Source organism: Peromyscus californicus, unplaced genomic scaffold (assembly GCF_007827085.1).
Source record: "Peromyscus californicus insignis strain IS unplaced genomic scaffold, ASM782708v3 Scaffold_6__1_contigs__length_162567912, whole genome shotgun sequence".
NCBI classification, from domain to species: domain Eukaryota; kingdom Metazoa; phylum Chordata; class Mammalia; order Rodentia; family Cricetidae; genus Peromyscus; species Peromyscus californicus.
Genome location: NW_026294584.1, coordinates 48,431,039 through 48,453,134, shown reverse-complemented (window position 1 = coordinate 48,453,134; position 22,096 = coordinate 48,431,039). Strand labels below are relative to the sequence as shown.

The following is a 22,096-nucleotide window of genomic DNA, read 5'->3' as shown; positions in this document are numbered from 1 at the left end:
ATGATACTTTGGATATGGTAAATTAAATAAGCATAATTAGATTTAACTACACCTGTTTCTTTGTCTTTAAGGTGGCTGCTAGAATTTGTAATTACATCTGTGACTCGTATGTCTGCAAGGAGTGCCGCCCCAGACTGAGCTCATTGCCTGTTGTAAGCATTGACCGGTTAGCGCAGGGAATGAGTCTAGCACAGAGCCCCCCCCCCCCCCCACGAAACACCTGAGGGGGAGAAGTGGTACATAAGAAGGGGTACACAATTAAGGACATGATTAAGGCATGTCTACAACAGTACTTCCATGTGCATATGCCTGTACGTGTTTAGGGGGCAAGTGAGCGTGCACCTGTGCATACGTGTGAGATCAGTGTCAGGTATCTTCCTCAATTATTCTCCACCTTATTTGTTGAGACACCAAACCTGGAGCTCCCCAATTCAGGTAGACTGGCTGGTGAGTGAGCCCCCACCCCCTGAGGGTCTCCTCTCTCTGCCTCCCCAGCACTGAGGTTACAGACATGTACTGCTGTGCCTGTTTACTTGGTGAGTAGGGGGATCAAACTCAGGTCCTCAGGCCTACACAGGCACTTTATCCACTGAGCCAAATCCCCGATACGTTTTCAATGATCATGGGAAAACACTCCCGTTTTGAAAAAAATGAAATAGCTTGGTCCTTGATCTGAGCACGGCACAGAGAGGTTCAGTGGCGCCAAGGGTCATGTTGTAGGCTTGGTTCCCGGTACAGTAGGGTTAATAAGTAGTAGAACCTTTGAAGTGGAGGGGAGACTTGATACAAAGTAACTACCTCATTGGAGCACTGCCCTTGGAAGGGGTTAATGTAGCTCTCTGGGAACTCTGCTTAGTTACTTCGAAAGGTTTTTGCACATAGGCAAAGCCTGACCCCTGAGGCTCTCTGGATTCCTGGATCACCATGGAATCTCTTCCATACAAACATTTCCCCTTGGGAGGAGGAATTGTACGAGCCAGGGGGGTCAAGATCATGATGGGGAAACACACAGAGACCAAGCTTGTGGGAGATCATGGACTCTAGACCAACAGCTAGGGAGCCTGCATGGGACCAACCTAGTCCCTCTTCATGTAGGTGACAGTTGTGTAGCTTGGTGTGTTTGTGGACTCTGGCAGTGGGACCAGGATCTGTCCCTGGAGCATGAGCTGGCTTTTTGGAAACTATTCCCTATAATGGGATGCCTTGCTCAGCCCCAACTTCACATGCCATGCTTTGTTGACTCCCATGGGAGGCCTGCCCCTTTCTAAGGAGTGGATTGGGGGTGGGGAGTAGAAAGGAGGTGGCAGGAGAGGAGGGAGGGGAAACTGTGGTTGGCATATAAAATAAATAAAAAAATTTAATAATTAAAAAAAAAAGAAAGAAGAAACATTCCCCTTTGGGATGGTTTCTGCCATCAGATTCAAACCAGTACTATGCAGAAGCTGGTGTCATGCCCTTGGTCCTCCAAACGAATAAGCTAAATTGACCTCTTTTCCTTGCAAATTATCTAGCCTTAGGTATTTTGCTATAGCCATGGAAAGCACCTAATACAAGCATCGTGGGTATGAATGGGAGCTCATCCTTAGCCTCCTGTGTTATCATCTGCAGAGGTTCACAAGGCAATACCTATTTTCCATACCACCTGTCCATTTATGCTCCTCACAACCTGCCAATGCCTCCCTACCCAGAACCTAGGAAATGTGCCAGACCCCAAGATCCACAAGTCTAGCTTCAGGGAAGGGTAGCAGAGACACTCCACCCCAGAACTACAGTGACTGTGCTGTCCTGCAGGCAGCTCTGAGCTCCATCAGCCCCACTGTCTGGAGGCAACCTCCCAGCTCTTCTTCCAGCCCTCAGTCCTGGCTCTGAATTAGTATGTGGGGGTGGGGGGCAGAGGGGTGGACAGCCAACTTCTCGCCGGGCTCTCTAACAAGTTCCGCGGGTCTGTTTGTTAAAGAAAAATTCCAGTGGGCGCATCCAACACATGGAACTCAAGTACAGAAATTATATTTATCCAGCCCACTGCCAAAGAGATCACATGCCCTGTGAGTCACTCCAGATGTGCTTAAAAACAGAGCCTCTGTGTGGAAGCCCAGTCCCCCAATCCCAGAGAGACTTAGGTTAGGAGAGGTACCAACTTCTGTCCCACCCAGGAGGCAGTATCCGCCTCCACCCTGTGGAGCCAGGGAGAGGCCCTTGCTGCCCTTCTAGACAAGAAAGGGCAGTGAGAACTCTGTCATCCCACGGAGAAGAACTCAGGGCTCACCTGGAGCTCCCGAGGTCCCACAGGGATAGAGGGTCAATTTTTCTCCCTTCTGGAAGATGCCCTGGGAGGTCCTGATGCTGATGCTGCTGCTGCTCTCCAGCACCCAGGCTACTGCATCGTGCAGGTGGAACAGAGGTGAGTTGTTTTTATTCATTTGTTTCTCTGATTTCATTCATCTTTCTTGAATAGAATTGAGGTTATGGAGTGGAGTTGGAAGGAGGAAGGAATTAGAAGCCCTGTTACCACTTTGTAAACCAACTTTGCCGGTGCGTATGCTTCCTGGCAAGCTCCTTCTTGGTAAAAGTTGATGAAAAAAAAAAAATGACACTGGAGAAACATCAAAGCAGCTGATTTGGGAGCCTGGTGGAGGTTGAGAACCCAGAGGGCTACCCCATGCTGGTGAGCCAGAAAGAACTCTTGATTGCTTCAGAGAATGGGGACAGGTTCTCTCCAGATCCGTGGTGGGACTACTTGGACCCCTGAGAGACTAGCCAAGTTCTGCTGCCTGCATGACAGAATGGTGGCCACTGGGATGCAGGGGGCTGCTACCTGAGGGACTAAGACAGAGAGTTCTTGGCCACACTGGCCAAGAATGAGATCTCCAGGCTGCTGTGGATGTATTTTTGCATCCAGGTAGAGCTGTCTGGGGGAAGGTGAGAAAAAAAGAACCTTTGTGGGCATCCATCCAGTGTGTTTGGCTCCTGCCGCTTCCATAAAGCCACTGTGGAAAGAAAGGGGTCTATGCCCAAGTTTTTCTCTCACACTGACATCTTCTCCCTCGGGATGTCACTTCTCAGAACCAGGGTGGCATCTTTACTCTGTGTCCTGGGTCTGGCTGTGCTTGGCAGGCACTGGGAATGTATCAAGCCAGCTAGTTTATCACTATCAGGAGATGAAGAGCTGGGAGTGCTACCCACCCCATGCCAGTCTGGAGGGAAGTCTTTCCACTGCCTAAAGTCAGCTGAGTTCATGTCCCCAGAAAGAGCTGGAAAAACAGTGTTCCCTCGAGTCAATCCAGAAGCTCTTTATAGAGACCCCAAATGGGATAAGGGAAGGCATGGTGACATGGATGTGCCCCTCGTTCTCAGATGCAACGTCAGGGAAGGAAAGAGCGGCCTATGCTGCAATGGGAAGGAGGAGGCCAAGGGCTTATCTTTCCTTTTATCCTCCTGTGCTTAATCCTGATTATTAGGGACTGGCAGGCCTCTGAACAGAGCCAGGGAGTGTGTGTTGCTAAGATGTGAAAAATACAGACTTTCTCTCTCTCTCTCTCTCTCTCTCTCTCTCTCTCTCTCTCTCTCTCTCTCTCTCACACACACACACACACACACACACGCACACGCACACGCACACGCACACGCACACACTCTCACACACCTACCTGCCCATCATGTGCACAGTCACACTTGGGGGGTGAAAAGCAGAGAGCTCTTGCTCTTAGAATTGGATTCTGTCACTCACTGTTGTCACACCGGGAGCACAAGTCAATTTGCTGATTCAAAGGAGACCAAAGCATCTACTCTTCTGAAGGCGTAGACTGTCCGGAAGCCAAGAGACAACCGGACATGTGACAAGGCTCATAAACAGGCCGGCTGCTTCCGGAGCACTCCTATAAGGACTGGGAAATTTCAGCTCTGCCTCTAACAAGCCAGCAGCAGGATCTCGGTCGGACAGGCTCCTAATTCCTCTGGATGTTGTTAGCAGGTAGCATCTTAACAATGGCGAAACTTGCCTTCACCGGGCTGACTTGAGGGTCCTATTCCAAGATATGCTTCGAAAATGATGAAATGCTACACGTCAGTGACTATACCACTTTAAAAAAAAAACATTATTTATTAATGAGAAGTTGAGGCTTTTAACAGAGGTTTGATAGCAGCATCTGAGGCTCTTTGGGAAGGCTTCCTCGGCAGGGCCTCAGGCACTGTAAAGGATCAAGGCCAACACAAATGACCAAAAGCCCATTATAGGACAACGATATGGTTCAAGACTGTATTTGGAGGCAACAAATGATATGGAGTCCTTCCAAGTTTCATCAAAACTCTTCCATGTGGTCGGTTTTTATTTTTCCTTTGTCTTATACATTTTTTCTAATTACAAAAGGACACAATTCTTGTCACTTTCGGGTGGGCTCAGTTAATAGAGGGCTTCCCGTGCAAGCATGAGGCCCTAAGTTACCCCAGACCCCTGAAGAAAGGTTGAGTGTGGCCACCTGTGCTTGTAATCCCAGCGCTGCAGAGGCCGAGGCAGAAGGGTCCCAGGGTTCACGGCCCACCAGCCTAAGCCAACTGGTGAGCTTCAGGCCAATGAGACATACTGTCTCGAAGAATATGGACAGTGTTCCTGAGGATGACATTCTCAAGGCTGTACATACACACACACTTCCCATCCTTCTCTAGCCAGTCCTCAAGTCACATCTGAAAGTCTTCTCTGGAGAGCCAGGCTGGGTAAGGTGGCTTTCCTCCGTGGGTTCTTTCATTAGAGGATGAGTGTGGTTTGTGCATTTATTACCAGTTCTCTGGCCAGTCTTGTCCTGGACTTGACGCTCTCCAAGGGCAGGGGTGACTTCAGTGTCTGCACCTGACAGGCATTTGAATCCTTAAACTGAATTGCAGAAAAACACCACATATCAGGCCAATGAACCTGCTGAGCAAACAGGAGGACCTGTGTTTGGATTCCCAGCACTCAAGTAAAAAGCCAGGCTCAGGGGCCTGCGGTTGCAATTACAGTGTTGGCGAAGGCAGAGACAGGAAGATCTCGGGAGCTCGCTGACCAGGCCAGTCCGGCTGAATCGGTGAGTTCCGAGTTCAGTGAGGATCATTGTCTCAAAAAGGAAGGTAGAGAGTAGAGTAGGGGGACAGCCTCTGGCCTACACACACACACACACACCCACACCCACACACACACACACCCACACACCCACACATACACACACATACACACGCACACACACACACACACACATACACACACACACACACACACACACACACACACACACACACACACACAGGTTTCCCACAGATATTGTCCCCTTTATCTTATCTTACTCCAGCCAAGAACTGCCAGCCTGCTTTCAATGAATCCCCTAAAAAGAGTTTGAGGAAAGCCCTCCTTCTAAGACTGTTTTCTTCCATCCTTGCCCCCACACCATCACCACACCCTCTAAACACCCCACTCCTCTATATGGAAAAAAACCAAAAGGGAGCCTGCCCTACCCTCTCCCTAAGAAGCGCTCTCTAGGATTCCCCCCAGCATAGGAGATTCCACAGCAAGATCCAGAACTGCCCAATCCCGCCCTACCAGCATGATGAAAGCCCAATGACTCACCTAAGGTTACTGTGGTTAGCAGGGCCAACCTGAGGACATTGACCTACACACACACAGCCCACGTTAGCATCTTGTGGGAGTAATACTTGAAGGGAGAGGACTTGCTTGACTTTAAAAAGCTGAAAAGTATATACCTAATAACCAATAACCATCGTTATGTTGTCACTAAGTACATATAAATTGTTTCTACTTTCCTACGTTTACTTCTTTGTTTATGTATCCACGCGCATGTGTACCGCTGAGCACTTGTGGAGGTCGGAGGACAACTTGTAGGAGTCAGTTCTCTCCTCCCACCACGTGAGTCCTGGGGACTGAACTCAAGCTGTCAGGCTTGGTGGCAGACACCTTAGCTGCTGAGCCATCACACCACCCCCTAAAGTGTTTATTTATGAAGCCGTTTGTTAAAGAAGACAGCTCTGAGGGTTAGTGGAATGTCCTTTTCAGGTGTGTGTCCTTGCTCTTGGATGCTCTGCCGGGTAAGAGCAGGGGCCAGCAAGAGTTGATGCTGACCACCTCAGCATCACCTCACCTCGCTCTCCATGCATTTGCAGGTGAGATAACCATTTGCAGGTGAGAAAAGCAGAGAGCTGGGACAAGAGGGGACAAGGCCTGGGTCCCGCGGCTCGAGGGCTGAGTGGACTTGGCCCCGTGTCCATCTGAGATCAGCCCCACTGCCCTGTTCCCTTGTCATCATTCCATCCCCCTGTTGTGGAGCTTTCTAGTCAAGACAGCTGCTCTCCAACGCTGTCCCGCAGGACCCTGGCACAGAGGCCACGACTGTGGCTTTCTCCGAACAGCACCGATTTTCCAAAAGGCTGGCCCAGGAGCCAAAAAGTGAATGACACATCAGAATCTGGCAGAAGATCTTTCATTAGCAAGAACATTTCCCTTCCACACCCAGAGTTGCTTCAAGGATTCATTCACGGTGGGGCTGTGCTTTGGCTCGGTGCGGTCTGCAGCCTTCATCCTTTCCAGCAAGTTCTTTAGTGCAAGTGCCGTACATGGCTGAGTGGACTCCAAGTGAGGGCTCCACACACAGGGATCAGGCGGGCAAGCAGATGGGATTTTTGAACCAGGATCGTGACAAGTCAGAGGTCAGACTCTGCTGTGAGCCAGCTTCCTCCTCAGGCGCCTTCTGGCTGCGGGCTACGCCACAGCGTCTGCACAGGATCAAGCATGGGGAGATAGCAACTGCCTTAACAAAGATAAAGGCAAAGCAGCTCCTTCTGTGCTGGAGCGCGGACTCCGAAGAGATAGGGAGAAGGAGTTGAGCAGACCAAAGTAAACATTGCTTCTTAGCTGAGAGCAGACCCGAAACTCCAAATGATGATAGACTCACTCCCTTGCAAAGAGGAAGATTTTGTAAAGCGCTCTGAAAAGAACCAAGCTCAGTGGCAGAGTGGGTAGTGTGTCTCTATAATATCATTTATCCAGTCAACAAACAGTAATGGGCACGACACTAGGTACTGGGAATCCAGTGATGATCAACACAGACGGGATCCATTCCCTCATAGAGCTGACATTCTAGTGGGGGCGGGGGAGAGGGGACAAAAGACAAGCACGTGAATAAAGAAATTATGCGACTTGTTGGATGGCAATAAAGTAAGGACAGAGGCTAGAGTGTGCACAAAGGCTTATCATCTTCCGTGGGAGTCACGGAAGGCCCCACTGAAAAAAATCACAAACAACCTGAGGGGTGACGGAGGGAGTCTCACAATCTCTCTGGAGCTTGGGGGCAGTTATTTCAGGCAGAAGAAACAGATAGGCAAAAAACATGGAGACTAAAGCTTGCCAATGTGCTTAAAAACAGTGAGGTTGTCTGTGGCCAGAGCCATGTGAGCCAGGGAGATGGGAGATGCACACAGAGCTGACGAGGACTCTGATCTTAGAGCACCTGGTACTGTGTGGAGCTTTTTCTGCTTGTCCTCTGACAGAAATAGAACCAGAGAAGGTTCTGGGTAGAGTGACATCTGCCAGCCTTTGTTTCCACAGACTTGCTTCAGGTAGCTTCCTCAGAACAGAGTAAGGAGGAGCCAGGGGAGGAGCTAGAGACGCCATTAAGTGAAATGCTCAGGGTTAGAAGACCAGGAGGCTGCTGGGATGTGGCAAGATGTAGGCCAGTTTCTGATGAATTTGGAAAGGACCATCACCAAAATTTGATGATTAGTTGGATATGGAATGTTAAAGAAAGAGGCAGCCAAAGATGGCAGCTAAGCAGCTGAGGGAGCTGGAGAAGGCTGGGGATGATGCAGGAGATGTGTGTGAGTATACATGTGTGAGTGTGTGAGAGTGTGAATATACATGCGTGAATATGTGAGAGTGTGTATGTGGTAGTTTAATTAATAATGGCCCTAGAGGCTGACACTGTTGGAAGATGTGGTCTTGTTGGAGTAGGTGTAGCTTTGTTGAAGAAAGTGTGTCACTAGGGGGTGGGATTTGAGGTCTCAGAAGCTCAAGGTAGGCCCAGTGTGTCTCAGTCTCTTCCTGCTGCCTGCCAATCTGGATATAGAATTCTCAGCTCCTTCTCCAGCACCACATCTGCCTGCATTTTGCCTGCCATGTTTCCCTGCTGGGATGATAATGGACTAAACCTCTGAATTATAAGCCAACCCCATTTGAATGTTTTCCTTTATAAAGAGTTGCTGTGGTCATGGTGTCTCTTCACAGCAATAGAAACCCTAAGACAGAGCATGTGGGAAAATGTGTGTGAGAGAGTATGTGTGGGTGGGATTATATGCAGGGGGTGGGAGTAAAGGGGTGTAAGTGGGAGACAGGATGTTAGCCCCAAGCTGAAGGTAAGAGAAAAGAGCAATTACAAATCCCCAAAGGAAGCTCCAGGAGCGAAGAGGGTCTGCCTAGAAACCTAAAAGTTGAGCATCAGTCCATCAGTCAGTGTGGCCAGGAAAAGAAACACAAGACTGAGACCAGCATGTAGCTTTGCAAGCAGGCAGGGGAGCAGAATGGGCACCTGGGACAAGGAGGAGGTAGAAACACATGGAAGACACAGACATATGTTTGTGGATCCCTATAAGATGCAGTGGAGCGGAGAAAATAAACGGCAGAGGAAAGAAAAGGCTGAGTCGCCGGATCTGCATCTTCACAGAGGCTTCATGTACACATGGAGAATATGACTCTCAAGGCTATAGAAGGTGGTGTGTGTGTGTGTGTGTGTGTGTGTGTGTGTGTGTGTGTGTGTGTGTGTGTGTGTACAAGAAGCAGGTAACTGGTGTGAGGGAGGAGCTGAAGGCAGGAAGAAGTTGTCTGAGAAAGTGTGAGCATGGGAGGAGACAGGAAACCCAGGGACTGCTGGACAGCAGCTAAGGGTCTATGCTAGGCGGTGACGGAGATTTTAAAGCACAGCTACTTAATGTAATGTTTCCTCTAAACACAGGCAGGTGTGCAGACCTGAAAAGGTGGCATGGGCTGAGAGGTGGCTCCGTGGGTGAAGGTACTTGCCACCAAGCCTCACGACCTGAGTTCCATCCCTGGAACCCACATAGTGGAAGGAGAGAATTGACTCCCATAAATTATCTTATGACCTCCATATGTGTGTGATTCATTTAAGGACACATTTTATATGACACACATCTCTCCCATGATTGTTGAGAAATGAACAACCATGCTTGGAGCAAAAGGGCATTGTCTACCTGTGTCTGTGAGGTTGGACGTTGGAGCCTGCAGGATGGTTATCATTCTGTTACCACACTCTCAGTCCTATCTCAAGCAAATTGGGTGGTCTGGAGCAAGGTCCTTAACTTCTGAGCATCTTCGTCTCTAAAATGGGAAGTGGAGACTTACTTCTTCATGGACACATGGAAAAACACAGGCTGCTGACAGGCACACAGTGGATACTCTAGGGCTACTGTTAACATATGAGTGCCTTATTTTAGTAGTTTCTGTTTGAGGTCCAACCATGTCTCTCAGCAGAAAGCATGGACAGGACTTGCTGTAACAGATGAATCATGTATGTCTGGATCCAGTTTCTAAAGTAGCTTGATCCACCTGGCATGATCATAGTGAATCATTTGTTCTGTGCTGGTAGGTCCAATGTGTCATAGATATTCATCTGCCCGTGAAGAAGGGGATAATCTCTGTCTTCATTTTCAAGGCCGGCCAGTACTGCAGACTTTTAAGCAAGAAGACTAGTGAGTCCCAAGTGTCCTTGAGACAGGCACATGGAGTGACTCTCATGAGGACAGTCACACTCCAGAGAGATGCTTAGTGATTGGGCTGGGTGTGCCACACTAGGGAAAAGAACAAGCAAGCAAGTAGGCCAGGTTTACACCCTACAAGATGTACACAAAGCCTGTGACTCTGAGCAAAGCCTCCAGCAATCTTCTTGTCTGAGACCCAGGGGTCTAGGGGATGTGGGGGCACTCTCTAGCACTCTCTGCTGTTTCCATTTTCTCTCCCTGTTCTCCCTTCCCTCCGGTGGGAGGAGAATGCCAAGCCTGATAGTGGCCCAGGACTACCTCCTTGCCAAGTTTATGCTGCCACGCTGTTCACGGACAGCTCACAGCCAACAAGAAGCCAAACGTACAGTAGCATCCACACATCAGGGCTGCTGTTTTATTTAACATCCAGTTGTTCTTTTAAGTCGGTCCTATTGAGCTCACCTCCCGAGCCTTACAGCATGCAGAGTTGATACAGAGATCAGAACACTCCCTATCCCAGGAGCTGGCAATCCTGAGAGCCCTCTCCAAGCGAGGAGGCAGCAAGGCATTAAGTGTGCAGAACAGACGAGATAGCCTTGGAGGCAGATGCATGCCGAGGGGTGAACGGGGGAGGATTCCTGGGGAAACAGGGCTGTCACCCAGCGATGTGAGAACAAGACTCATTTCAAGCTTTGTACACGTTGTGCTCAGGCCCAACCAGCACTTGTTTGGGCCATGGGCATTTTTGGCAGGATTCAGCCCTCATCATTATGGACAAGAGCATCTAGGGTAGTGGGTGGGGAGGGGGGGGACCACTTGTTAAATTTCCACCTCCATGTTTGACGTTGCCTGGGTAAACAGAACTGTTTCTCACTGGCTACCTCCAACATCTCCAGGTCTTGCCTAAAGAGCCACATCTAAGCAGCTGAGGATTCACTGAGATGTCAGCCTAAAGGCAGCTACCCTCCAGCAGTCTAAGGACATAATGGTTCTGCCCTTACTCAATGCACAGGATCAAAGCAGCTATAGAAATATGGGGCGCAACAGTGCCAAGAGGTGGACCAATGTGGGAAATGGGAGAAGGAAGGGAAGGAGGGACCCTTCTTTAAAATACCTGTGTTCCAGCTGGGTAGCTGTACTAGTGAGCTCTGAGTTTGACTGAGAGACCCTGCCTCGAAGAATAAGGTAGAGAAGCGATCAAGGAAGATTCCTGACCTCAGCTTCAGCTCTCCACATGCATGCACGCATGCCCATGTGCACTCACACATGCAAACACCACACACACATGTGAAAAGGAAAAACAAGGTATTTGTGCACCCCACACACTTCCCACACAACCACCATGCTAGTCTGGAGGGCTGAGGCTACTTCTAATGCTTTATTAGTGTCATTATTAGATATGAGACTGGCAGCTGTGAGGGATGACCGTGTCCATCATTAAGCGGTTTTGAATGGGGAAGTGTATTCTCCTTGACTCTGAGAATTAGGGGTTCCCTAAATAACATAAGCATGATAAAAGCTGTGTCCTCAGGAAAGGGACTAAGTGAAGAAAGTCCAGGGGCTGGAGGGTCGATGTTCTGATGAGACACACCGCCTACAGCACTAAGGAGGATTTAAAGGTGGATATTTTAAATTTTCCAGTAAGAAAGATGTTCTGGGGCTAGAACAAAATGGTTCAGCAATTAAGAGCAACGGCTGCTCTATCTTAGAACCCGGGTTTGATTGCCAGCACTCACACTGTACCCACCCCCATCTGCCTATAATTCCAGTTCCAGGAAATCCCTTTTCTGGCCTCTTTGGACACTGAATGCGTGTGGTATACACAAAGACAAGCAGGCACACATGTACTCTAAATAAAATACATAAATACTTTTTTAAAAAAATGTGGCAGATGACATGAAGAATGTCAGCTGGAACTGACCTGGACGCCTCCTCCCTGAGGACCAGCTCTTGTGGTAGCAGAGGAGAATACCAATCAATAGTCCCACCCAACTACAGCTATGCCTATGAACAATAATAACAAAGGCTAGAACGACAAGCTATCCTAGAGATGAATTAGTGGCGCTTTTGTCTTGGTTGTAACCAACGACCATCTAAATTGACTTAAGGCCTGCTCGGAAGGAAGGAATTCATGCCTGGTACTGTACACCTGGCCTGCGACTTGTGGCTGGTGAGGGCATGGGCCCTAGAAGAGAGCCTGCTACTGACACCGCACGAAACCAGCCTGATTCTAACAATATTCTAAATACCCTTATCCCACAGCTGGGTGCAGCTCTCACCCCCTATGAAGAAGCTTCTCTTTGCAGCAGATAGAAACTATTACAGAAAGTCACAACTGATCAAGATGCAGACAACAACTAATCATGGGGGTCCTGGCCCAAACCGATCTATACACAACACAACCCCTTCACCAAAAGCTCAAGGAACTCCTCAGAAGAGGGGACAGAAAGGTTCTAAGAGCCAGAGAGCCAGGATAGGGTGTCTGCTGCCGATACACAGTCTTTTATATGCAACAGGGAAACTGCACCCAGGAAATCTCAATAGTATGGTTGCCTAGAAGACCTTAAAAATGACAACACACAGGGCTGGAGAGATGGCTCAGCGGTTAAGAGCACTGGCTGCTCTTCCAGAGGACCCAGGTTCAATTCCCAGCAACCACATGGTGATTCATGGCTGTCTGTAACTCCAGTTCCAGGGGATTCTACATCCTCACACAGACATGCATGCAGGCAAAACAGCAATGTGCAGCAAATAAAAGTAAATAATTTTTTAAAAAATCCACAAGACCTTGGTTTAAAGAAAAAGAACAACAACAAAAGATAACACAACTGACATGCCAGTGTGTGGGGGAATTCTCACAAGGCTGCACCACCCATAGAGGAAGAGCTACAGGCAATTGATGATTGCTGGGAGAGGGAGAATCAGTCTTCTCCAAGGATGAGACCCCGCCTCCCCAGGAGGTTAGCAAATCCCTGGAGGCCAACCCTAAACACTTAAGAACAACACTAAGTGAACTCAGAAAGTTGTGTTTATAAATTCACATATATACATATGTGTGTGTGTGTGTGTGTGTGTATATATATATATATATATATATATATATATATATATATATATATATAAATTAAAGAATGAGACCACGAATTTGAGGAGTCAAGAGGAACATGGGAGGAGAGGAAGAGGTGCTGATGTCAATACCATGCTTATATGAAATCCCCAAAAACTAAATGAAAAACTAAAGATGTCCTGGGAGAACTGGGGAGTGAAGTTCCTCTCAGACCCACCATCTTTTCACACAGGTATAAAAGAAAAGCTCATACACAGGAGACTAGGGAGATGGTCAGAGGGCAAGGTGCCTATGTGCAAGTATGAGGACCCAAGTCCAATTTCTCAGCACCCATGGAAAAGCCAGGCATGGTAGCATGAACCTGTCATCCCAGTTTGGATGGGGACAGCAGGATCCTGGGGCTCCCTGGCCAGCCAATGCAGCTAAAACAGAAGCCCCAGGTTCAGTGAGAGACCCTGTCTCAAAATACAAAGGCAAAGAAGTGACTAAAAAAGATATCCGAATGTCAACCTCTGGTCTCCACCTCATGCCCCTACAAGCAAGTGCACCATCACACATATGTGTACACACATGCACACACACAAACACACCGACATGGCTCACTCCTTGATCCACACCAGGTACCCATGTTTTGTTTCCTACGAAGGAGAAGACAGAGATAAAACATACATCCTGCTAGGAACCTCACTCACTACTTCCAGACAACAGGCACACAGAAGCACAAAATCTCATTCACCCCAGTCCTGAGGAATTTGTGACAATGGACCACAAACAAGCTACAACAAAGGCCACTTCAGCAAAGCTGCACGCAGCCGCTTTATGTGGGAAGCCGGCGATTTCAACCGTAGACTTTTCAGGAAGGGCCTTTTAAGCTGAGGTCTTCTGTTATCGTTTCTGATGGAGATCATTCTGGAACGCTTTACACTGTTCCTGCCCTCTTTAGCACATTTAACATAGCTTATTTAGTGCACTGAACACAATCAGCTGTTTTATCGGTGTCTCAGGGATATCATTACCACACAGCAGAGCAGCCACCAATGGCCATGAAAAGTATAGTTGCACAACTTCAGAGGACCACCCTCACAGTCGCCTTTACATTTCTTTCTCTGGTTTTCTAAAGGTCACAATCCTTTTCTACCCACAAGGCTTGTCAATCGTTTGTGATCGCTGTCTGCTGCATAAAGGGCCTGAGCAGGTGGCAAGGGCTGTTTGATCCAGTCCAGAAGAACGGAGTTTTCTCATAATCATCCTGTGTCCAGCCATTTTCTGTTTTCTCCTTCACTCCCCCCTCAGTCCCTAGCACTTCCGATCCTGCACCCCACCAGGAACCCATCCATCTCCCCTCAGCTTCCAAATGTGTTCCTGGCCCTAACTGTGTAGTAAATGCATTGTTAAATCAGCTGGCCCTGGAGGGAAGCGCTGAGCTCGGCCACATGGTCCAGTAGAGCCCAGAGTCACGGTCTAGCAGCAGCCTGCTTCCTTTCCTTTGCGATCTGTGTGAAGATCCTTGGCATTTCTGCATCGGATGTCTGGGTTAGCAATGTCTGGGTCTGCAATGGAGCAATTATATGCTGACTGTTTTAAGCACTCGGGAGGGAGGGACTCCCCTGCGGGATTAGGACACTCATATTTGCTTTTTTTTTTTTTTTTCTATTTTACCTCATCTGCTTTGTTTTAACCAAAATTTCTGAGTACAAATGTAGCCCAGGCTGGTAAATGTTTTCAGTTTCTCGGATGCTTCTGATGAGCTACTAATCTGACATGCCTGGGAACTCTCTGAGACCCAAGAAGAGAGCCTGTCACTTCCCCTCACCTGACGTCCACCCACCTTCAAGATCTACTTGAGGGCTTCCCTCGAGGTTAAGTAGAGAGAGGTGGCCAGCGTGTATGCCAGTCCCACAGGTCAGTCTGTCTCTTCCAGCTGCACTGTTCCCCGCTGCCCACCGGCCGAAGAGGTCCTTGTCTTTGCCACTGAACCCAATCCTGCAGACCTCCCTGGAGGATGTGGAACTCCTCTATGAGGTAAGCAGAGGGAAAGCCATCAACCCAAGTCACCCAAGAACATGCCTCGTCTCTCTTTTCCTGAGAAGAGGTCTGCCTGGGCCTGTGGACTTGAATGGTCTCTGCTGTAGCAGGGAGTGGCCTAGACTCATTCCCGGAGGTGATAAAATCTGGCCTATGTCAAAGTGAGGGACTCCTGGGACCACCTCGCCTTTTCCGTGTGTCCTGAGAGAAATGGCAGTATTCAGAGTTCAGTCCAGGCATAACGGAAGGTGGGGTTTGTCCCATCGGTGCCCCTGTCACACCCAGGCACTGAGTGGAAGGTCCCAAGCAGAAGCTTCAGGCGTCACTCATCAGTAGTGTCCTGGCAAAGCCACACTGGGACCCTGGTGTTGTCATGCCTCTGAGGCTTTGCCTGCTGTACAGGGATGCTGTCTGGCTGCCTTACTAACCCATCTAAGTTTCTAGAAGCCTGCCCTACCAGACAGGCTTCCTTCTTCCACTTCCCCCTGCTTCCCTGGGACCCCACTCCTCTAAACCACCAGGTAAGTTTCTTGAGGTCACTGGGTTTGGGTCAGTGGGAGGAGCTTTAACTCTGAGGTCTGAACTTCAGTCCATTGGCCAAGAGTCTCTGAGCCTGATGCTCAACTGTCACATAGAGTTTAAGTATGATACCCAAAATTCCCCTCCAGCTTTGACACCTGGGACACAGTGAGCCAGGGAGGAGATTTCAAATGCTGCCCTGGGCAGCAAACTGCATGGCCTCTACCAAACCTTAAAAATGGGAGTCACAAATCAATGGTTCAGGCAATAGTGTCACGGAAGGCGGAGGAGAGCAGAGGGACCACAGGTAGTGTCACAGAAGGCGGAGGAGAGCCGAGGGGAGAAGACCCTTAGGATTTGGAGTCTTTCCATTCTTGGAGTATTTCCTAGGCTCCTCGTGGAACAGGGCAGGGACAATGATGATAGAAAGAGCCCCTATTCTTGCGAGCCAGTGGGAGACGACATCTCTGTAGCCCGCTACCCGCAGCACAACCCTCTGCATTCTTGAAATTCCCAACTTCAGGTTACGATCTTCTCTGTGACGGTCAGTTTATACTTCAGAAGCCCTTCGGTGGGTGAAAGGGAAAAAGAGAATATGGGGTCGATTAACTGAATGACAGCGTTATAGCTGATCCCAGGCACTAGGTCGTATTTGCCCTTATTTGTCTTGTGTGCTTCCCATGCTATCCCAGTGAAGTAGATACTGAAACTTATCATTTTACAGAAAAGGAAGATGAGGCCCGGAGAAGTTAAGGAGGAAGACCAGAGCTGGGGCCCAGGTCTCTTGGATGCTAAGCTCTTTTTATGGCTGCCTCCCAATGTGTGAATAGTGACCCTCGCTCTGTCCTTAACAATACCTGGCTTCCTGTTTTTCCTTATCCCATCTTTCTCCACAGCTCTTGCTGGCTGAAATTGAGATCAGTCCAGACCTGAAGATCTCCATCAAGGACGAGGAGCTGGCTTCCCTGAGGAAGGCCTTGAACTTCCACTCAATCTGCAACAATATCATCCCCAAGCACATCCCAGATATCCGCAGGTTGAGTGCCAACCTGGCCAACCACCCTGGAATCCTCAAGAAAGAAGACTTTGAAAGGCTAGCACTGACCCTGGCTTACTCAGCCTACAGGACAGCCTTGTCGGAAGGGCATCAGAAGGACATCTGGGCCCAGGCCCTCATTAGCCTCTTCCAGGCCCTGAGGCATGACTTGATGAGGTCCTCTGGCCCTGGAGTGTCTTCCTGAGAGACTGGCCCATGCCAGGACCTTGAAGCAGGGACAGACACACACAGTCTTCCAGAACACTCATCCTCTACTCTGCTTACAGAGACTGTGAAGAAAGTGTGTACTGCCCACACAGAATAGCAAAGATAAATGAGTCATCATAATAGTCTCTCGTTTCTTCTTGCTCCCTGACATACATCTCTGACTTATGATATAATGTTTCCAAGCTAAAAGAAAGGGCTAGATTGGGCTTTCAAGACATTTCCAGAGGCTGACTGGTCCACCTGGTAATGAGCAGAAGTCTGAGATATATTTACACACACACACACACACTGAGGATGGAGTCGGGTGTGGCAGGAAGATTCTATTGGTTCTAAGAGACCTGTATTGAATGAACATGTTCTGGCAGGTTCTATGGTAAATATTAAAAAAGGCAGAGATACATTCAAATAAATACGCTGTTAGCCAAAAGGGATATGCTTGGTTTTCCTCAAAGCCATGGAGAAGAATCAGTCAGAAAGTCAGTAACGTGGGGACTTACATGGCTTGACTCATCTTTTGTGAAGTTATTCTAAGACAGGAGAAGTAGCAAGGGCCCATAGAAGTGCTCGCAGTCCATCTACGCCCTGTCATTTGAACATGGAGGCCAAGCTAAAACACATAGTGCCCTCCTACTGAACGAGGTAGCACTACCATGCTCCTCTGTCCTAAAATACTAGAGTAGTGTCCCAGATTTTGGTGCTCCTGATAAAAATCACTTTCAGATGACAGATTGTTTACTTTCAAATGCTGAACTTTTCATTTTCAAAATGTCAGTTCGATATCTATTTGTTATTTATATTAAATAATTACTGGTTGCTATTTAAATGGTATATATGCAATGTCTTCCGCCTTGTTCAATACCTAAATTATTTAGGACATTCTAATAAAGGAGGCAGACAGTTCTCAGGTTCCTTCTACTCATGACATGGCTGCAGTTATCTAGCAACTGTGAGGGTCTAGAGGGAGGGTCCTGTGTCTGCAGAGTCCCCCCTCCAGCTCACACACTAGATCTATCCATCCTGTGTGGGGTCCTGGGGTTCTCCGCTGTCCCCTCACATCCACATTAAAGTACACTTTTCATTGTTCCCATATGCTTGCCCCTGACAGCTATCTTTTTTGAGTGGCCTGGTCTTCAACAAGCCAGGCTTCTTAACACTCTGTGCTGAGCCATAGGTGATGACCTGTCGGGAGAGTGAAGCACCTGGGTTCTGATGGCTTTGCCCCAGCACAAAGATCTAGCTTCTTTCTCCTTCTGGGCTCCAGCTGGATTCTGGGACCTACACTGCGGAGAGTCTGATATTTGAATGAGGGCATCTGCTGGGCTACATTCTGGAAAAGGTATTTTGCAATCTCCACTTAAGCATGATGAGTTTGGACTTTCCCAGAATCTTCCAGGTGAGCTTTGCCTGCGTGTTCTAGCCACATGGTCTCTCTGCAGAAGAGCTGGAGTGCAGGTACAAAGTACCAGAACAAGCATGGTGTTTACTCCTCAGATTCTCCTGCTCAGAACAGTAGCCCTCAGTCCTGCCCTTTCTCACCCAAGTATTCTCTTCATAGCTCCCAAACTGTTTCTAATGCTGACTTTCTCCCTCTCCCTCCCTCCTTCTTCTCACTTTTGCTCTGTGTGTGTGTGCATGTGTGTGCATGTGTGCGTGCATGTGTGTGTATGCGTGTGTGTATGTGCGCACGCACGCATGTGTGTATATGTCTGCAATGTTTGTATGTGCATTTGGGGGAGTGCCCCCTCCTATGCACACAGAGGTCAGAGCAGAGTGTCAGGTGTCCCAGTCTACCACTCTCTGCTTTATTCCCCTAAGACAGCATATCCGGGAACTTGGGCTCGGTTGGCTAACAGAAGCCCCAGCAATCCTCCCATCTCTGCAGCCCTCAGTGCTGGACTTACTCGGGTTCATGACCATATCTGGATTTTTACATGGAGTGCTGGGGATTTGAACTCAGGTCTTCATGCTTGTCCAGCAAATGTTCTTACCCACTGAGCCATGACCCAGCCCTGATGCTGCTTCTGCTCGGTTTTTCTCGTTTGCACATCACATGTTCTCTGACCGTCAGTTGCTCTGCTTGCCTCTTTTTCTACTTTAGCTGGTGTCTTTGAGGTTGTAATAGTTGGGTCCAGTAATGAATATTTGGGGGTTATATGTCTCCAGCCTCTTATAATGCACCCCTCTCCTTCCCTCTCAATATCTCACCATACTTTTTCCTTTACTTCCTTCAGCTGTAACAAAGGTCAGCATGCAGACGTGCTTGGGTTTTTCAGAGATGGATCCATAATCCACAGCTGCCCTTTATTCTGTGTAGTTTACTGAATATGAAGTGAGCAGGGGACCAGCAATACCTCAGCTCCTAGATACTGCGCAAAACCCTCAGAGCAGACTTGCCCCTGCCCAGAGACTGCTAGACTCATCCTTGTCCTCGGGTGCCTGGCGGAAGTCCCATCTATGGGCTGGCTGCCTACCATGCCATAAGAACAGCAACTTGAGGGGAGGGGACTAGATATGTGTGAGGGGGAAAATTATTCCAAGGAACACTGCGATCAATGGCAATTCATTCACCCAGCACACACACACACACACACACACACACACACACACACACACACGCACGCACACACACACAATTAAAAGAACTTTATATTAATCAACTGGAGCAGGAATTTATGTGGCAATCAACAGCTGAAAAAAATGCAAAAAAAAGGACATGACCTTTTCAAGATAAATGAAGACTTCATTTTCAAAGTAACCAGATTCTTTTTTAATCATTTTTATTAAACTAATATTTATTTTTTTTCTAGCCCAATTATAGTTTCTTCTCCCTCCCTCCTCTCCTCCCAGGCCCTCCCCCTAACCACCACTACACCCCCCTCACTCCTCCTCCTTTCTCTTCAGAAAAGGACAGGACTCCCTTGTAAATCAGTCAGCCATGGCATAATCGAGTTGCAGTAAGCTAATCTTACTAAGCTAAGCACCACCTCTCCTATTAAGGCTGGATGAGGCAACCAGTAGGAGGAAAGGATCCCCAAAGCAGGAAACAGAGTCAGAGACAGCCCCTGCTCCCACTGTTAGGAGTCCCACAGGAAGACCAAGTTACACAATTATAACCTATGTGCAGAGGGCCTGGGTCAGACCCAGGCAGGCTCCCTGGTTGTCAGTTCAGACTCTGTGAGCAACTATGAGCCCAGGTTAGTTGATTCCGTGGGTCTTCTTGTGATGTCCTTGACCCCTCTGTCTCCCACAATCCTCCCTCCTCTCTTCTACAGGATTTCCCGAGGTCCACCTAATGCTTGGCTGTGGGTCTCTGCATCTGTTTCCATCAGCTGCTGGGTGAAGCTTCTCTGATGACAATTGGGCTAGGCACCAATCTATGAGTATAGCAGAATATCATTAGGAATCATTTCATTGACTTTTTTTTTTTTTTTTTTTTTTTGGTTCCATCCTAGGTCCTGGGCTGTCCAGGCTCTGGGTCCTGGCCCTCTAGGCTACATCAGGGGTGGGTTTCCTCTCATGGCATGGGTCTCAAGCTGGATCAGTCATTGATTGGCCACTCCCATAATTTCTGTGCTACCTTTACCCCAGCATATTTTGTAGGTAGGACAAATTGTAGGTCGAAGGTTATGTGGCTAGGTTGGGGTCCCAACGCCTCCAGTGGAAGTCTTCCCTGGAGTAACTAGATTCTTAAACATCACTCTAGTCTAAATGAAGACAGATTAATTTTACACACAAAAAGATTCATAACATTGATTTCATTGATACATAAAATCAAATATTATGTTACTGTCCAACAAAATAGCCCCTCCCCCAAAATAACAACCCCGCGCTTTGCTCAGTGAATGACACAGGAGACAGGTTAGAAACAGACCCTCCTGTTTTGCCTCGTTAGGGCCCATCCTACGTACAATCATCATATTTGCTCACAAAGTTTGGGGGGGGTGAGATTTGCTAGGGGGACTTGCTTGTCATTTCCACACTGTCTGGAAGCATCTCCGGTGTTACGACGACAAGCCTGTCACGGCTGATGCTGTGTTGCTCAGTCACCTCAACAGAAGCCAGTGAAGGAGTGACAGCTGGAACCGCTGAGGCAAAGACGTGCCATCAGGTGGACTAATGGACGAAACAAAATGCCAGCGAAGTGACTCTGTCGTGTCCCCTGTTTTCTTAGCCCATCTTAATACATTACATAGCCTCCTTTCTTTGTGATTAAAAAAACACACAACGTGAAACTTGCCGTCCTGGCTGTGTTGACGTATCCAAACACTCATGGATCTGCACAATGTTTTGGTTTTGGTTTTGGTTTTTGGCTCAGGGGGTGGAGGAGGGTGTAAGGCTCAAACCCAGGACCCCTGTCCCTGTCCACTGGGCAAGTGCTCTGCTGCTGAACCACATCAGCAGCCCTGCACATTGATGTGCCACTGACCTCTGAAAGGTTTCCATCTTGATGAACTGTGACTCTGTGACCTTTGAACAACTCCCTTCCCGTTTCTCCCCACACCTTGGCAACTGTTCTACTTTTCATGAGAGTGTAATTACTTTAGCAGGGGGTGATGGCTCACACCTGTATTCTCAGCACTCGGGAGGTTGCTACAGGAGGATCCCCATGAGTTGGAGGTCAGCCTGGGCTACATAGTGAGTTCCAAGCCATCCTGGCCTAGAGAGTGAGACTGTCTAAAAAATGCAAAATAAATATTTTGAGAGTTTGACTACTTTAGATACCTTCTTCACATGAAATCTATCCCAGACTCCTTAGCACTGTATTCTGGAAAATATTTTCCTCATGTGGGAAACTGATAGGCCAGGGGAACTATTGGTCCTACCATGTAACTTGCCTTGCTTCATTCTATTGAACAAATTTCACCTATGGAACAAATGGCCCAATCACATTACTAAACTCACTGGAATCTCTGTCACCTCAGATTATCTCGTGGAGGAATTTGAAGCGGCTCCCGAGTTTGACAGATGTTGATTTCTACAGCTGCTTATTATTATCTGATCTCTCTCATCTCTATAACTAAAACATCACGAGCATGTGGTCTTGTTTATTCTACATTTCCAAACCGTCACAAAAAATGAGGCAAGGATGTAGTAGATGAGCTAGCCTGTCTTTGACATGCCGGTAGAGATGACTCATCATAACCCATCATACACTAGCTAGATGACTTCAAAGATCTGCCAGTAGTTACACTGGCCCTGAAAATCAAGGAGAACTGGTTTTGCGGGGCCACTTCTCTGGGCACTCTACTTTTAGTCCAGGATCACTTCAACGGGATAAGGCTGCAGAGTTTACAAGGTGCTCAAATCCCGTGAATGTACACAAGCTCTGGCTCTGCATCTCCCAGATCAAGGTTTTCTGGCCAAGAAGCATCTCTTAGAAGAGGTTAGGGTCTTTTCTTTCTCTTTCTCGTCTTGTTCCAAATCTACATGTCCTTTCTCCAAATCTGTAAGCAGGAGAGATTCTGGGTCTAACT

The 22,096-nt window shown here is 48.2% G+C and overlaps 1 protein-coding gene across 1 annotated transcript; it reads left to right on the top strand.

Annotated features, from left to right (window-relative positions):
- Nucleotides 1-2,049: 2,049 nt before the first annotated feature.
- Nucleotides 2,050-16,744, top strand: Fam180a (family with sequence similarity 180 member A). The gene is made up of 3 exons (XM_052721428.1): nt 2,050-2,401; nt 14,736-14,836; nt 16,255-16,744. Exons 1-3 carry the CDS (start codon nt 2,323-2,325, stop codon nt 16,597-16,599), a joined length of 525 nt encoding a protein of 174 aa, XP_052577388.1. The 5' UTR covers nt 2,050-2,322; the 3' UTR covers nt 16,600-16,744.
- The last annotated feature ends 5,352 nt before the right edge of the window (nt 16,745-22,096 follow it).

Coding starts and splice junctions, on each gene's coding strand:
- Fam180a (XM_052721428.1), top strand. CDS start 2,323: ATGCCCTGGGAGGTCCTGATGCTGATGCTGCTGCTGCTCTCCAGCACC. Junction 2,402..14,735: donor ATCGTGCAGGTGGAACAGAG/GTGAGTTGTTTT, acceptor TGTCTCTTCCAG/CTGCACTGTTCCCCGCTGCC. Junction 14,837..16,254: donor ATGTGGAACTCCTCTATGAG/GTAAGCAGAGGG, acceptor CTTTCTCCACAG/CTCTTGCTGGCTGAAATTGA.